At 46.6% G+C, this 18015-nt stretch overlaps 1 protein-coding gene across 1 annotated transcript; it reads left to right on the top strand.

Annotated features, from left to right (window-relative positions):
- Nucleotides 1–16313, top strand: CDC25A (cell division cycle 25A). The gene is made up of 15 exons (XM_035130010.2): nt 1–322; nt 1159–1241; nt 1759–1810; nt 2306–2342; nt 3612–3713; nt 7019–7126; nt 7873–8013; nt 9263–9340; nt 9671–9823; nt 10908–11006; nt 11118–11180; nt 11402–11500; nt 12889–13019; nt 13344–13455; nt 13954–16313. The coding sequence occupies exons 1-15, from the start codon at nt 162–164 to the stop codon at nt 14092–14094; spliced, it is 1560 nt and encodes a 519-aa protein (XP_034985901.2). The 5' UTR covers nt 1–161; the 3' UTR covers nt 14095–16313.
- The last annotated feature ends 1702 nt before the right edge of the window (nt 16314–18015 follow it).

The following is an 18015-nucleotide window of genomic DNA, read 5'->3' as shown; positions in this document are numbered from 1 at the left end:
TTCTCCCAGTCGCTCTTGCGCGCGCGCTGTTTCGGTTTCCTCCGCGTTCCAGGCCGAGGCGCTGTCGACAGCGAGGCTCATTCCGCCTCACAGCGTTGAGACGGCAAGCTGTAGGGGTCTTCGCCGCCGCCGGACTGACTGACTCCCTCCAGCCTCGCCTCATGGAGCCCGGCGGCCTAGCCCCGCCGAGACTCTCTCACCGCCGCCGCCTCCTCCTGCAGGACCAGCCGCGCTTGCCCGCTCCGCAGGGTCTCGGAGGCCTCCCCCAACCCGCCGGCCCCGCTCGCGCCGCAGACCGCCGTAGGAGCCTGGGCTGCGGAGGGTAAGGCAGGCGGCCGCCCTCGACTTCAGCGTCTCCCGCCTCGCTGTGTAGTGATGTGGGGGGGGGCCCTATCTCCCGCTCGACGCCGCAGAACTCCAACTCCCATCATGCTTTGCCGTCGGCCACGCTCGCTGGGGCTGATGGGAGTTGGAGTTCGGCGACGCCGCACACCTGGCTTTCGAAGCGCCTTCGTCTCTCCATCGAGCTACCTTGGTGGGACTAAGTAAATAATCCAAATAGGGCTGTTATGTTAATTATTATTACTTTATGCCGCGCAAGGTGGCGTAGATGGTTCTCCCCCCTTTATCTACACACACAACTGCCCTGTGAGGCACGTTAAGCTGAGAGAGAGCGACTGGCCCAACACTCTTGAGCACTATACAAGTTTGAGCCTCATCCTCCTTTTTTAGAATTGGATATAATAATAATAATTGTTTATTTTGCTGCTTTATTTATTTGATATGTCAATATTACAATATTTCTTCAGGGAGTTCAAGGTGGCTTACATGCTTCCTCTCCCAACTCCCTCCATTTTTCCTCTCAGCCTTTGAGGGTAGATTAGGCTAGGCCAAGTGACATAGCCCAGGGTCACCCAGTGAGCTGAGTGGGGATTTGAATGCTAGTATTTCCGGTTTATGGTAGCCACTTTGCCACCCTGGTTTTCTTAAGTAACTGATCTCAGCATGGAACCACTTTTATGCTGCATTTTTTATTTATGTACAGAACTTTCATTTGTGTTTATGTAAAGTGGCATTATGTTCCATTTGGCTGCCATGAGAAGACTTCTTCACAATGATGTGGGATATTCTAACAGTAGTGTATCTGATTATTTGAAGCTCAAGTGAAAATTGTGTACAAACGTCGGAAGAAAAGAATGTCAATCTGCAAAGGACGTCATCTTCTGAATCTACAGATTCAGGTTTGTCTGCCTTCAGCTATAATCCAAAACCCATTGGGCTTGACAATAAACTTCTCTGTAGTTTTAGTTGGGAAGTTAAACTAGCATCTGAGCTAGGAGCTTACTTGGTTGGCCCAGATGTAACTTTCTTACTCCAAATGATTTAGAGGATTGGGAGCATGTTGTAAGCCAGCACTTCCAGTTCTTTCCTTGGTTTCCTGGTTTGATTCCACCATAATTTCCCTGAGCCAGGGCAATGATGGCCTACAGATCAGGACTGGAAGCCCAGTTCTAACAGTGATTGATTACCCAGTTGAGATGTAACATCGTTGTTTTTCTGATTGGGAGAAAGGGGAGCACTAAGATCCAAGTCTTAGTATGAACTGCCAAACCATAAGATGGCTGTTATATGTGAACAATAAGCTTCAATATGTCAGCAGTCCATGTACGTAATGGGAACAGAACTAATATCTTTGTCTGCATGTTTTGTCACTTTCTACAAGAATCTGTGCAAGTTGTAAGGTTATTTCATTCACAGGTTGCTGTATGGATTCTCCTACCCAGCTCGGCATGAAAAACCTTGATGAAATGTATGTAGAAATATACTATTATTATTTTTTGCTTGGAGTTTTGTGTGAAACTGGTTCAGGGCATCCTAAAAGAGTCTGCTTTGGAGAAGCAGTTAAGCAAAAATGTATTTAGAAGGTGTGGGAGTATTGACTAGATGATGAGTATTTGAGAACCCTGGTACTTCAAATTAGCAAGACTGGTGTACAGTAAAACTTCTTTGATTGTAGCTCTGTAGCTAAGGCTGCATGATAGGTTCCCCTCTAGTTCCTGGCACAATTTTTATGGGAATGTCTTATTCTTAGACTTTAGTACTCACTCACCAAGGCACAGGAGAGGGATGTGTATGTACTCTCACACTTGGGAACATGTCATGCTTGCCAGAATGTTGGGTCACTGTTGGCACTGTTGATGTACCCAGTGTGATATGTTAGCTAAATGAGTCATTATTAGGTAGTCTATCATTTTAGCTTGAATGTTGAAATTGTAAATCTATGTGCATCTTTTTGTTCTTGCAGGTTTAGAGTGCCCATGCGAAGAATGCACTCCCTCCCGGTAAGTGAAGCTTAGGAAGGAAACCTTCCTTTGTTGCTTTCTCAGCTGAATTTCACACTATGCAGAACTATCAGATTATGTAAACTTAATGAATAAAGCTTGAAAAGTCCTGCATGTTGTCTGTCAGGCGCCTGGAAATCTCAATGTTGACATTTAGGGATTTGAATATCTTATACAGAGGTGGATTCTTAGTGTTTTTTTGGTTTAATTTCACACACACCTAATTTAATGACTGACTGATTATTAATAATTATTATTATTTGTACCCCACCTATCTGACTGTGTTGCTCCAGCCAATCTGGGCGGCTTCCAGCAACATAATAAAACATTGAACCTTAAAAAGCTTCCCTATACAGATGTTTCCTTCAGCTGTTTCCAAAATGTTATATACCGTATATTCCGGCGTATAAGACAACCCCCAACTTTTCCAGTTAAAATATAGAGTTTGGGATATACTCACCGTATAATAAATACGACCCGGCATATAAGACAACCCCCAACTTTTGAGAAGATTTTCCTGGGTTAAAAAGTAGTCATACGCAGGAATATACAGTAATTACTCATCTCCTTAACATCTGATGGGAGGGCATTCCACAGGGTGGGCTCCGCTACCGAGAAGGCCATCTGCCTGGTTCCCTGTAGCTTAACTTCTTGCAGTGTGGGAGCTGCCTGAAGACCCTCAGAGCTGGACCTCAGGGTCCTGGCTGAACAATGAGGGTGGAGATGCTCCTTCAAGTATACTGGGCCAAGGTCGTTTAGGGCTTTAAAAATCAGCACCAACACTTTGAACTGTGCTCGGAAACACTGGGAGCCAATGTAGAATACGTATGTACTCTCTCTCATCCTTAGGTACGATCACCTGAAAAAATTACAGCCTTGAAACTTCCAAGCTTCCTTAATATTGCATCTGCACCCATTAATTTTAAATGATGAATTTTATGAAACAACAAATGCATAGAAATTGTGACACCCCCCCCCCAATTGAAAAACAAAGCCCTGGAAAATGTTCAGTTTTAGAATTTCTTCTTCCCTACATCACTGGCTCTTGTTCCGGGTCCTAGCGGGCTCTGCCCACCTCCCAATTCCAATCCTCCCGTTTTCTTTTTCAGCTAGCATGCTGTGGTCCATGGCTGCTAAGAACACTCAGTCGTCATTGGCCCAGATTTTGTTTTTTAATTGAATTGGGCCCTGCTGTTCTGTCGGTTGCTCCTCGTGACAAAAGAGGAGAGCTGGAACCTGACTCTGCATTTGCTTCTCTCACCTTTGCAGCAGAGCCTTTTGGGATGCAGTCCTGCTCTGAAGAGGAGCCATGTAGATTTGCTCAGTTGTGATGTCTTCCAGGAATGTGGCCCTGAGGAGAACAAAGAGAATGTAAGTTTATTTTATTAAGTTCCTAATCTGGGGCAGATGGCCATGGCTGTGCCCCAAGGGCTAGAACTGACTTCCACATGTAAGAGGGAAGTGTAACAGGGTTAGAGTTGTAAACGAGTGTTGTTGCAGGCACTGTGTTCCAGCTTAAGTGCTTTTTGCTGTTGTAAACTTCTAGGTGTGAGATACCGTGTTTCCCCTTTTTTAAGACACCGTTTTATAACTTTTTTTCCTTAAAAAAACACAGGGTGGCTTATTTTTGGTGGGGTGTCTTATGGTCTCCTCGGCCGGGCCAGGCCGCTGGCTCAGGGTGCTGCTGGGCGCTACGCGCAGCGCTGCTGAGCTCTGTCCTACCTGACAAGGCTGTTGTATGTATTAGAACAATACAATGCATGCACAAAGATTTCAGCGCTCTGAGGTGCTATTGAGCTTGGACTCTCCTACATGGGAGGTTTTTAAACCCAGGTTTGGATGGCCAAGGCTTCTCCAGCTGTGACTGCCATCTGATGGGGATTATTTTAGCTGTGATTCCTGCATTATTGCAGAGGGTGGGACTGGATGGCCCTTGGGGGACCCCTTCCAGCTGTACAGCACTATATTCCCAGGTGTTCAGGTTCACAGGTCTTCTCCATCGGTGACGGGAAAACCTGTGTCCCTCCAGATGATCATAGAATCGAAGAGTTGGAAGGGACCCCAAGGATCATCTAGTCCAACCCTCTGCAATGAAGAATAATCAGCACCATGCTCTAACCAATGGAGCAAATATAGATATAAATAGGGTTGCCATGTCTCCTATTTTTTCCAGGACACGTCCTCTTTATCACAGGCAGAGTCGTCATAGCGATCCATAATTAAAAACAGGAGTTGCCAAATGCGTCCTCTTTTTTGCTTTTGCAAAATATGGCAACCCTATTAAATAATGAAATAGAAAATACATGTATTTTCTTTTGTAATTTTAATAAGCAATAAAGGTTTTTCAAAAAAAAATTAAAAAATAAATAAATAATGAAATAATGAAATAGAAAGCCCCCATCGGGTGCGCGCTCCCGTCTTCCCACCGCATCCCCCTCCGATCGCCCTTTAAAGGCGTTTTCTCCACTGCGCCCCTTTTAAGACAAGCCTGACGGAAGAAGAAAGGGGCAAGGGCTCTGCTGGGTGCTCCGAGCTGCTGAGCGCTCCGCGCGCTCCAGCAGCTGGTTCTGGGCAGCGGGACGGCAAGCCTCCTCCTTGGCCGGGCAGAGGCGAGGCCGCTGGCTCCGGCACTCCGTCCGGCGCTGCCGGGTGCTCTAAACTGCTGAGCGCTCTGCCGAGCGGAGGTGAGGCTACTGGCTCTGTCGCTCCGCCCGGTGCTGCTGGGCGCTCCGAGCACTCGGCGCTGCGGAGCGCTCCGCTCTGCAGCAGCCGGTTCCGGGCGGCAGGGCGGCAGGCCTCCTCAGCCGGGCGGAGGCGAGACTGCTGGCTCTGTCACTTCGCTCGGCGCTGCAGAGCGCTCCGCTCTGCAGCAGCCGGTTCCGGGCGTCGGGGCGGCAGACCTCCTCAGCCGGGCGGAGGCGAGACTGCTGGCTCTGTCACTTTGCTCGGCGCTGCAGAGCGCTCCGCTCTGCAGCAGCCGGTTCCGGGCGTCGGGGCGGCAGACCTCCTCAGCCGGGCGGAGGCGAGACTGCTGGCTCTGTCACTTTGCTCGGCGCTGCAGAGCGCTCCGCTCTGCAGCAGCCGGTTCCGGGCGTCGGGGCGGCAGACCTCCTCAGCCGGGCGGAGGCGAGACTGCTGGCTCTGTCACTTTGCTCGGCGCTGCAGAGCGCTCCGCTCTGCAGCAGCCGGTTCCGGGCGTCGGGGCGGCAGACCTCCTCAGCCGGGCGGAGGCGAGACTGCTGGCTCTGTCACTTTGCTCGGCGCTGCAGAGCGCTCCGCTCTGCAGCAGCTGGTTCCGGGCGTCGGGGCGGCAGACCTCCTCAGCCGGGCGGAGGCGAGACTGCTGGCTCTGTCACTTTGCTTGGCGCTGCAGTGTGCTCCGCTCTGCAGCAGCCGGTTCCGGGCGTCGGGGCGGCAGACCTCCTCGGCCGGGCGCTCCGCGCGCTCACCACTACGGTACAACAGCAGCCGCTTCCAGGCCCCACTGGCTGGCTGGGTCTCGCTGGCTGGCTGGTGCGCTCGGCGGTCACGCTTTTAAAATCCAGTCACTTAAATAGGATCTCAGTCTAATTCAGCAACATCTTACTGCCAGTAGTGGCCATAAGGAGGGTGTTAGTTTTCATACACGGCATGGAGGTATGTCTTATTTTCGGGGTATGTCTTATCTTTCGCAACTGCTTAAAAATGCTGCCATGGCTTACTTTATGACTACGCCTTAAAAAAGGGGAAACACGGTACTTGATGGAATGTTATTGGTAGACTACGTTGAGTATTCACTTGGATATTTACAGGAGCACTTTCCGTGTGATAAGAGTAACTTCAGCCGGTGTGTTGAAAATCATACTGAATTGCTTCAGCCATTTTGCTCCTTCTGTTTCCTTCCTAAGGTTGCTGGAGAAGTGTCCCAATTAGTTTTTGTGTTTGAATCTGATGCTGTTTGTCCCAGGGTGTGGTAATTTTTCTTTGCCTGAATGGGCGAAACCTTTTAGCCAAGGCAGCTTTTCATTGCACTGATGTATTCATGGAGGATTTAGAGCCATGATAAATAGCTGCATGTGGTGCTTCATTTAAATGTGAATAGGCATATATTTTAAGCTTTGCTTAGGTGTTCCATCCAAGATGCATATCCAGTCTCTACTATGGGCTGAACTTAATTTCATTATAGGAAGATGAGTGGGTAGGGGCGTAAAAGGTTATGGGTGTGGTAGAACAAAAGAGCTGATCAAGATTAGATTTTCTTGAACGCTGTGGGACTATAGACCATGGGTAGGCAAACTAAGGCCCGGGGGCCAGATCCAGCCCAGTCGCCTTCTAAATCCGGCCCGCAGACGGTCTGGGAATCAGCGTGTTTTGACATGAGTAGAATGTGTCCTTTTATTTAAAATGCATCTCTGGGTTATTCATGGGGCCTGCCTGGTGTTTTTACATGAGTAGAATATGTGCTTTTATTTAAAATGCATCTCTGAGTTATTTGTGGGGCATAGGAATTCGTTCATCCCCCCCCAAAAAATAGTCCGGCCCCCCCACAAGGTCTGAGGGACAGTGGACCAGCCCCCTGCTGAAAAAGTTTGCTGACCCCTGCTCTAGATCAAAGTCTCCAAAATTGCACGTTTATTTCCTGGCCCTTTGAGCTATAATGAATTGGTAAAATGGCTGTCTTCTTCCCTTTCCCTAAGGAACAATTTGAATTCAAAAAGCCAACAAATCCTGCTTCTCGTACCTGTCTGCGTACCTCTTCCCTTGAAGATGAAGGGTTGAGGCAGGAGCCCGCCACAACACTTTTGGTATGTACTACTAGTGTAGTCTCTGTGTTCAGGCTTGAGATAGACCTTCCTGTCCCAGAATGTTGTGTTGCTAACTGCTATGCCCAAACCTGAGACCAACTCAGTCCGAAATCGCAGGAGAGCCTCAAAAGGCAGAAATACTGTTAGAAGTCAAGATTTGGAATGAGACAATGTGCTGAAGAGTACAACTTGGAGGTACACAAACCAAGTGAGTCTTCATTATTTGCATGCCATGAGGACATTGGACAGCTGTCGTGGAGCCCTCAGGTAACATTTGGCAAGATCTGATTGTAGGAGGCCACATCTTTCTGCATCTTGGTTTTGCAAGCAGATTAAGCTGATTTTTAGGCAGTTGGGTCTATGCATTTAGTGTACAGTGGTACCTCTAGTTAAGAACTTAATTCGTTCTGGAGGTCCGTTCTTAACCTGAGGTACCACTTTAGCTAATGGGGCCTCCCGCTGCCGCCGTCCGATTTCTGTTCTCATCCTGAAGCAAAGTACTTAATCCGAGGTACTATTTCTGGGTTAGCAGAGTCTGTAACTTGAAGCGTCTGTAACCCGAGGTACCACTGTATTTGGGTTGACAGAGTTGTGATTCTAGATGAGAGCTACCCAAGCAAGCCAGGAGAATGCCCTGTCTGTGAACTGCTCTTTATTCCCCTCCTGATCTTCGCCTCAAAGTGAAGCCATAACCCTATGAGGGAAGACTGAATGAATGTCGCCCAATGAAATATCATTTGTTTTAGTTTCATAGTGGAAAAGTTGACAACTATCAAGAAAGCTTCAGTCCAGCATTTCTGAGGCCGCTGTCTCGAGGGGCCTCAGAAACTGAGGAAGATGACGATGATGATGGATTCTTAGAGATAATGGACGGTCCAGATGTCTGTGTAAGTGATGATGAAAACACCTCTGTATTAAATGCTGTCAGGGGACTTCAGTACAGGGAGCCTCTGCCCATCCTTCACACCAGCACCTCGACCAGTGGTCAGGTGGGGGAAATGAGGAAGTTATTGGGGTTCCCAAGCTCTTACGCTGGACGCGTAACAGGAGGCATTCACTCCTGGATTCTGCGAGTGACTGAGAGGTCGTGTTCTTTACCATCTTTGCACTGTAAATACTACCGTATGCACAATAAAACTTTCAAAGACAGAGCAGACTCAGACGTTATTACTCAAGAGTAGCCGCAACAGCACCCTTACAGCACTTTAAAAACTAAAAGTTCCCCAGCTAGGTGGTTTGTGTTGGGTACAGCCATTTTCAGCCTGTCTAAAGATGGGCGGCACCGTAGATACTGCACTTGATAATTGATATAAGTAGGCTTTTTCAAATTCCTTGATTTGCCTATTTTGGGTGAAAATATGGACATAAGAGGACTTGAGCAGTAACCTCCTTTTTTAAAAAAAAGTATATTCATTGGTTGGTTGGGTTTCCAGCAGATGAGTTCAAAGCAGCTTTCAACAGTAACACATAATTAAACAAAGCTAAAAGGCTCTTGCCTTGCTGCGTAAATGCAAAAAGTGATGATACTGAATAGCTCACCAGGGGAAGGAAATTCCAAAGATGTGCTGTGGGAGAAGTGTGTCCTTAGTCAGACCCTTTTCACCTTAGGAGCAGGTGGAACACAGAAAAGCGCTTTTGGAGCACATCTGTGGGAAAGCAAACTCAAAATGGGAAGGAGCAACACTGCAAATAGTTTAGGCCAGCGACTTTTGGCCCACCATGTGTTGCTAGGCTTCCACTTACTTCATCCCTGACCAATGGCCATTCTGACTGGCTGAAGAGTTTTGGAGTCCCAACATTATCAGGGGAATTTCTCACCCCTACCCTGACTTAGAATTTAAAGATGAATACCAGCAGTTCTGTCTACTCTAGGAAACAATACTGAAGCCCCATGCACATTTTGCAAGCTGGGTGTGATGTATTCATTGAGATTTGACCCACACAGCAAACTCAACACTGTATTATGGACCAGTGGACATTTCTGAGTAGTCTGCAAATGCACTCCACATATAACTTACTATAATAATTTAATCTTGATAAGTGGCAGGGTCCCCCCTGTCCAAGAAGAGTCACCATTTCACTTACTACTAATGGTGTTTTCCCTGCTTAATAACTGACCTTTAAATTTTGTTTTAGAACGATGGCGAGATGCCCTCTGACATGGCCAGCCTTTGGACAGCTCCTCTAGTCATGAAGAAAGGGGAGGATGCCCATGTAAGTTTGTCATTTATCTGTGTCTTTGGAGCTTGTGTTTCCTTACTGAAATGTGTGGTTGTGTGTTTTGGCCAAGATACAAGATGGAAGTAGAGCTCTCTTCCACTTCCACGGCCATGCCAGTCCATTTGGATTCACTTGGTGCCTCACCTCGCCAGGGAGCTTAACTCTGGTGGGAAATGTTGCATTGCTCCTGCAATGGAGGCAGCTGTTCCCTCAGCATTTTCAGAGTGGGTGCATGAGGTATAAGTAATTACTAGTGGTCGGTTGCTTTTTGTTGATGCCTTTGGCTGCCTGGCAGTCCTAATGCCGCTTTGGTTTTTTGTGCAGAATAAACAGTGCAGGTTGCTGGGCGTGGAAAGTGAGCCATACAGCATGGCCAAAACTGTCCTGAAGAGAACAGGGCGATCCCCAGAAGAGAACTCGCCGTATTTCATCAAGAGGAAAAGAAACGTCTGCAAGGCATCTTCTGAAGAACTAACGGTTGGTGGCTGAGCACCATACACTTGACTCCAGCCTGCTGAATTTGTTTGTGTTCATATTGGACTCTTAACTTCAAGCAAAGCCTATTTGCCTTTGGTACTGGATGTGAGAGGCCTTCCCTCTGGCATGGTGTGCTGTTCTCTGAAGGGGGTGGGAACCCCTGATCAGCCGGCACTCTTCTAAATCTTGAGGAGGAAAGGGACTTAATGTGGGAATAAATGCAAAGATCCTTAGGGATTTGGTTGCCGAACCAAGCAGGTGCAGGGGTGACTTGGAGGTCTGAGGGAAGGCCCTTAATGTGTTTGGAAAAAATCCAGCTTATTTCCTTTCCGGCCTTTTCCTGCTGACTTTTCATGGAGTTCATTGTATTCCTTTGTGATTCTCTTAGATAAGGCAATAATAATGTTTTGCTTGAGGTTTACCTTCCTCTAGTTTAAAGTCCTTCCCACCCGTTCTGCTTGTTCCTTCTAGCATACCTAATAGAAATAGAAAATAGAAAACTGTAATAGTAATAGAAAACAGTACAGTGGTGCCTCGCTAGACGAATTTAATTCGTTCCACGGGTCTTTTCTTATAACGAAAAATTCGTCTAGCGAATCCCATAGGAATGCATTGATTTTTTTTGGATTTTTTTTTTGCCCATAGCAACGCATTAATTGAATTTCAATGCATTCCTATGGGAAACCGCGATTCGCTAGACGAATTTTTCATAAAACTAATTCATTAAGCGAGGCACCACTGTAATAGAAAACTGCCACTGTATCTCCCTGTACTTCCCACGCTTTCCCCTTTCCCCCTTAATCCAGGGGTTTCAAAGTTCCCTTCTCACCAAACCCACCCCTTCAGAGGAACTGGTCTCCCAAGAGCCTCCCTCTGCACTTCTTTCCTCTTTTTCTCAATGCAGGTTTTCAACACGCACTCCTCCACCCTTCCTTCCTAATTGCCTTTACATTCTTCATTCTTGAAGTTCTGCAAACCTTATTAGCTGATCAGCGGAAGCAGAAGCAGTTGTGGAAAGGATGCTTCCGTTGCTGGAAGCTTTCCATGAACTTGGTCTTCATCATCTCACATCTTGTTTCTTTAGAGCCTGGTGCTGATTGACCCAAACTCATTGTTGTCCTCAACGGAAATAGAGAGCATTTTGGACAATGACGCAAGGGATCTCATTGGAGATTTTTCAAAGGTAATGCCGATGAACCTTTCCTCTTTTGCCATTCTGTGGCTTGAGTGGGATAAGTGCAGAGTGGGATAAGTTTTCCTCACTCTGAACCAAGCCTCCGTTTTGTCACCTTAGGGTTACCTTTTCCATACTGTAGACGGGAAGCATCAAGATCTGAAGTATATTGACCCAGAAATGGTAAGTAGCACAGGCAGGCTCTTTTCGCAAAAAGAAATGCTTGCTTCACATGGAAGGCAAACTTAGTTTGTCTGCAGGCCACCTGCAGGGCCCAAAGAAGGCAGAGGGGTGGGGCATTTATCAATGCAGCTAGACTGTTCTTTCAGTTAAAACAAGTATGTTTTTAAAGTAATGGGGCAACGTCCTCAAGGTCTAATGCTTGACCTTTTCCTCCCCTGCAGATTGTTGACGTGTTGAATGGCAAGTTTTCAAACTTCATTAAGGAGTGCGTGATAATTGACTGTCGTTATCCCTATGAATATGAAGGAGGCCACATCAAGGTATGGGGGAGTTCGGAGGCACCCGCTGAAGACTGGCATCCTGAATAATTTGGGCATAAGCAGAAACCATTTTACAAGTGCTAGAGTGATCCCAAAGCTAGGCATGTCCCAAATACTAGGCATTGTCACTTCTGACTAAGTTTCAACTTGTGCTGGACCCTTTCACGGGATCCCGAAAAAGACTCACTTCAAAGGTAAGGGTTTTTGGCCGCCTTTGCAGGGAAAGATCCCCTTGACTAATTTTCCTAAAACGGGGGAGGAAGGTGTCTTTATGGCAGGGCAGGGGAGAGCGATAAAGTCAGGGGCCAGAATATATACAGTCTTACCTCAGAAGTTGAACAGAATCTGTTCTGGAAGTATGTTTGCCTTCCAAAACGTGGCTTCTGAGCCAATTGGAAGCCATGGAAGCCCTGCCGGACGTTCAGCTTCTGAAAGAACCTTCGAAAACTGGAACACTCACTTCCAGTTTTCAGTCGTTCCAGAGCTGAAACGTTCGACTCCCAAGGCATTCAGGAGCCGAGGTAAGACTGTATACAGTGGTACCTCGGTTTATGAACACAATTGGTTCTGGAAGTCTGTTCATAAACTGAAGCGAACTTTCCCATTGAAAGTAATGGAAAGTGGATTAATCCGTTCCAGACAGGTCCGCGGAGTACTTAAACTGAAGCGTTCATAAACTGAAGCGAACTTTCCCATTGAAAGTAATGGAAAATGAATTAATCCGTTCCAGATGGGTCTGCGGCGTTCATAAACCGAAAATTCATAAACCGAGGTGTTCATAAACCGAGGTTCCACTGTATTGGAATAGAGCTACTTTCTGGTGGGAGGCTGAACAAAAAATAACTGCTATTATACAGAAAGCTATTATACAGAGCTGTTGTAGTGACGTCTGAGAGGATGCAGTGATGCTGGAGAAAACTGAATAGCATATTACGAAGCATCTGTTTGGTGTCCTCTGCTTCCAGAAGTCCTATTTTTAACTTTGGCTAGGGAGGGGAAGATGGGCCACATCAGTGGTGTCGAAACCTTTTTCAAAGAGGGCCAGATTTGATAAAGTGAAGGGCCGTAAGGACCAACCAAAGTTGTTGGCCTTTTTATAGGATTGGAGTTGTTGAGGTGTTTTTTTTTTTAGGATTTTACCCTAGGAAATAAACTGCCACAGGGGCCAGATTAAAATGACGGGCGGGCCAGTTTGGCCCCTGAAACAAACTTTGGATATGCCTGCCCTTTTCATCTTCTAAAACTAAGTTATCGTGACAGATCTCGAGTGAATATGGATACTGTTCTAATGCAGTGTTTGGGGCAACATGTCCTGTTGGGTGCTGTGCCATAACACTCACACCCGCAGTCGAACCTGCCTTCTCTCACCAGTGTCTCTTCCTTCTCAGGGTGCTGTAAACCTTCACATGGAGGAGGACGTGGAGGACTTTTTGCTGAAGAAGCCCATCGTGTCATCGGACGGCAAACGAGTCATCGTCATTTTCCACTGCGAGTTCTCTTCAGAGCGGGCCCCACGGATGTGAGTACATGAATGCTCACTTTTGCATAGGTTGGGAACTTTGAGGACTTGTGGTGTTATGTGCAGATGTGATTGGGTGGGCAATAATTGATGTTTAATAGTGGAATAGGGTAGGTGAGAATTGATAGCCCAAGAAGATAATGAGACTAGGCAGGTACAGGAATGGAAGGGTTTTAAGAAGTAGGCGCTGGCGTTCCTGTGTGCTCTAAGAGTTTCTTTAATAATTCTTTCGCACAGCATTTTGATGCTTGGCATCACAATCCCCCATGACATCCATGTATATCATTTATGGAGAGTTTTGAGGCTCTTTCCCATCTATTGCAGGTGCCGATTTGTGAGGGAGAGAGACCGACTTGGCAACAGCTACCCCACTCTGCATTATCCTGAACTGTATGTTCTAAAGGGGGGCTACAAGGATTTCTTCTTAAAGTGCAAGGTAAGTGTCAGTTTACCCAGCTTCCGTTTCTTTTTCTTGTGTCGTGTCTTTATTGCATGAGTTCCATGACCTTCCTGAAGCTCAAGGTGGTGTAGATGGTTTCTCTCTCTGTCCACAAAACATTGGTGTGTGAGAGAGGGAGTGATTGTCCCCAAACCCCAGACACTTCACTTAATGGCTAGGTGGGAATTTAACAACCTAGCTGTTGCTGTGTGCAGGTGTTCTTTGTGTAGGGTGAAAGGCAGTTCTGTGCTAGGAAAACCAGAGTTATTGACTATGTATAAAATAGTTAGATTGAGTGCTTCTTGATTTCCCCCTTCCTGTGTCAACCTATGTAGAAAGGAAAAGTGATGGCTTTTTAAGGTGACAAAAGGATGCTAAGTAGGACTTCCGTACCCCAAAGATCAGTGTGGAATACACTCATACAAGGGCTGTCAATGAATCAGAAGTGGCTCCAGAGATTTTACAGGTCTTGCACAATCCCCTTTTTCCTTTCAGAGCTACTGTGAGCCCCAAGCCTATCGCCCGATGCACCACGAAGACTTCAAGGAAGACCTGCGCAAATGCCGCACAAAGAGCAGGACCTGGGCTGGTGAGAAGAGCAAAAGGGAACACTACAGTCGGCTGAAGAAGCTCTGAGAGCCGCAAGAAGGACAGCCAGATTTTGCCTGCCTGCCTGCCCTTCCATCCACCTGCCTGCCCTGTGGGTGAAAGCGGGGACACATTAACTTCTCCATGTGCCTTGCAGGAGTTGTTCACTCCTTGCATGGGCTTTGCTTCACTGTCTACTGAATCACTTCATGCAAGACCAAGCAGAGTCATTGGACTGCCATATTGCAGGCATGAACCCGTCAAGCGTTTGCATTCTGTCTGTGAATCCAGGGTTTCCCCGTATGCTTCTGAAGACAATCCATTTAAACAGTGTGTGTACGGGAATCAGGGTAGCATATAACTGCCAAGCGGAGTGTTAATCATGAGGTTTTAATGTCAATTTTAAAAATTGTGCCTTTTTATGTTAGTACAGCCAGATGAAGCTAATTTACCTGTGACTGGGTTTCCCGGGTTGTGTCATGGCCCTAATTTTGTACGAGGGGCAATGAGCAGGGAGGGTTCTTTTGAGACCTGACCCCCACCCTCTGGGCCGCAGCTCTGATCTTGCCAGCATTCTCTTGCCACACAGGAGTACATGTGGCGGAGGGGTGTTGGAAGTATTTTCGTGGAACTTACACAGGCTTCCTGTAATGAAGTATTTATCTGCTGCCCAAGAGGAAGCTGTTTTTATCATGTTCTAACTTACTCTTCAACCTTGCCGTCACCTGAAAGTTAGTTGCTTTTTAATGCGTAGATGTGACATTTTACATGGGCGACGCCTGGAGTGACCCTGGTGCCAAAACAGGTTGCCAGTGTTCAAATGCAAACGACCGTCCCCGGCATATTTCTAGGGCAGCCTCAACCTCATGCCCTCCAGATATTTTGGGTGGCAATTCAGGCTGGGACAGGTCACTGTGAACATCTGGTGGGCACCAGGTGGGCTAAAGCTGACATAGAAGGTAAATCTGGCCTGGATAGATCATGCTGTGTGTTTCTCCTTCCCCCACCTATCCCCAACAGAGGTTTGCTAACCCTTTTAAAGAATTTGGCTCCCATCATGGACAAGGTCACTCCCTCATGACTTATTGGAAGGGTGGTGGGAGGTAGGATGGCAGTGAGGAATCAATGGTTTTCTTCTTTTAAAGTGTGCAAGTTACATGGCTGTTTGAGGAGTGTTGCCCAAATCAAATTCCAAGCTGCTTTAAATTGTTACCAGTGTAAACCCTGGGGGCAGAAGGAGCTGGAGTAGCTCAGAGACTATGTTGTGCCTGGCCAGAAAGTATTACAAGCCAGCTTACTTCTAAACATTTGGGGTAGAACAAGTGGGGTTTTTTTTAGGGAGAATTAGTATTGCAAGCTATACTTTTCCGTAATTGTGTTTTGGTCTTTGAAACAAGCCTTCAAATATTACAAGAAATCAGTCAGTGGCTAAACTCAGCCATGAGGCTGGGGCGTTTTCTGCTTCCTATTTGTGCAGATGTTTGGTTTTTGGCGATGTTGTTCCATATGCTCAAACCCTTTGAGCTGTGATGCAATTCCGTGTCTGCATCAGATCTAAAATACCACCCCCTAGTTTGTTCACTCTGTTGTTACTTGGCCTCTGTGCAGGTGATCAGCAGGTACCTCCAAACCGGGGTGGGATTAGGCGGCTCACTTCAATGCAAGCCAGTCCTTCCATTCAGTGGTGAGGAAGGCTGTGGTCTTCAATCAGAGGTGGTGTTTGAATGGGGTGAATTGCCGTAGCGGAAATCCAGGCTTTTGCCCTTTCTGCGACAGGGACCAGCACCATTCTACTGTTTCCTTGCTGGCTGCTTCCTGTGAACATTCCCTAAAGTGTTTATTCCACCTCCCCCAAAACACACTTCCTGGTATTTGGATATGTATTGTTTGTTCAAGTTGCTGTTTGTCTTTTTAATTTGTCATTTGCACATAATTCATTTAAGGGTAGGGAAAACAGTGTGCTTTTTAATGTATTGTGAATTTTTTTGGAAGGGCGCCGGGGACATTTTAAATGACACTGGTCCGAATAAGGGCCTTGGCTGAAACCACCTGCTTCTGTGGCCTCGGGAAATAAAATGCCCAATACACAAACTCTGTTTCTTTTGCCTGTTGAGCAGCTGGTACTAGATATGGTCTAACGAGGGAGGCCTGTCAAAAACACCTGATGTGACCCTACAAAATTTGTATGACATTTTGTTGGGATTAAATCACAACTTTATTTACATCTTCCTGAGGAGCAGTGGTTTGTTTCTTCATGGAATGAAAGGTTTGCCTTCCCCTCGGCTCGGTTTTAAGTATTCCCCCCCCCCGATTTGCATGTGGATTTAGGAGGGGCTGGTGGGTGGTAGAAGGCCCTACTTTGGGTTTGCTGGAGCATGTGCAAACTTCAGCTTGTCAGTACATTGAACCTTCCACTTTTAACTACCTGTTTTCTGATCCCACATGTGTTTAGTTTTGCTGATGGAGATGACTTAATGGTGAGGGGGAAGAGATGCCAGGGGCAAAACACTGCTAACAGTTCCCCCTAAGGAGCTGGTTGATGCTTCCATTTTCAGTGATGCTATGGGTTTATGCTGTGTGCATCCAAGTCCCCACTTGGTGGTGCTGCTGTTCCAAGCTCTAAAAATCTTGTGTGCTTCAGCTCTATGGGCTAGAAAAGGAGTTGTACACTTGTTCATTGTTTCCTTCTCACAGTGGCCTTGTGGCTGTTCACCATGGTTCCTGTATTTACAGAAGGTGATTTGTTCAGGGCAATCCGTGATGCGTGTTGTTGACAGAGGATTTAAACTTACTTTTTTTAACCTAATAAATTCTATAAGGATGTCTAAAATGAGAACCTCGACTATTGCACAGTGTCAGAAGAAAGGAGGATTATAACATGCAGGCCTCTTTAGCTCTTTGATTTCATTAATCAGATGCAGAATGAGATAAAGATCAAGCATTTCTCTCTGTGTTGGAAGTGCAATCTCAGTGTTGCAGGAAACAGTTATTGGAAAACTGAATTGACAGCACTAAGGTTGCTCCATCAGGCATGGTGTGGCTCTTCCATTTTACACAAGACTACTCAATAGTTCATGGTCTCGTGTGTGTGTGTATGCGCGCGCGTGCACGCAAAAAAGAAAGAAAGGCAGAAATACAGGATGGGTGACACATTTGCTGCCAAGGAGTGTGGTGGAGTCTCCTTCTTTGGAGGCCTTTAAACAGAGGCTTGACAGGCATATGTCAAGAATGCTTTGATGGTGTTTCCTGCTTGGCGGGGTTGGACTGGATGGTCCTTGTGGTCTCTTCCAACTCTATGATTCTATGTGTGTGTCTCCAATTTCAGCCCAGCAGCTAAGCTGCTGTACTCAACTCTTCTCCTTCCTATTTAAAATTGTATGGTAGCTTTCATCTATTAATGATTATGCTTCCTGGTTTCCACTGAAATCTTCCTAGTCAGATGCTGCTGTGTGGGTTTAGTGTTTCCCCCTCTCCAGTGCTCCTCCATCTCTCTTCCCAAACACAAGGACTCTGAGGATGCTCACAGACAAATGTGGAGTTGCTTCTGAGTGAGCTGTGGCATATGATAAAACTGATAAGCAGGGGATAAAGGCTTGCAAACCCTGGCCTCTTGATTGGCTGCTTCAAACATTAAAAGTCTTGTTTCCCTGACACACCATAAAGTGTTACCCAGCCTGACAATGACATTAATATCAGTTTCTGCGTATGCTTCATATCCAAAGTGGCTTACATATAGAATAACAGAAATTTGGATTTTTTTTAAAGGTATATCAAGGCAATTAAACTAGCAGTTTGTGTAAGTGTCAGAATATATCTCCTGATGCCTCGCCGAAGTAAATGGGCTGCAGAACTGCTCCCATCTGGAGGATAGCTCATGCAGTAGAGCATGAGACTCTTAATCTCAGGGTTGTGGGTTTGAGCCACACGTTGGGCAAAAGATTCCTGCATTGCTTCCTGCAATTCTAGGAT

Source organism: Zootoca vivipara, chromosome 12, assembly GCF_963506605.1.
Source record: "Zootoca vivipara chromosome 12, rZooViv1.1, whole genome shotgun sequence".
Classification (NCBI taxonomy): domain Eukaryota; kingdom Metazoa; phylum Chordata; class Lepidosauria; order Squamata; family Lacertidae; genus Zootoca; species Zootoca vivipara.
This window is presented reverse-complemented; position numbering and strand designations above follow the sequence as displayed.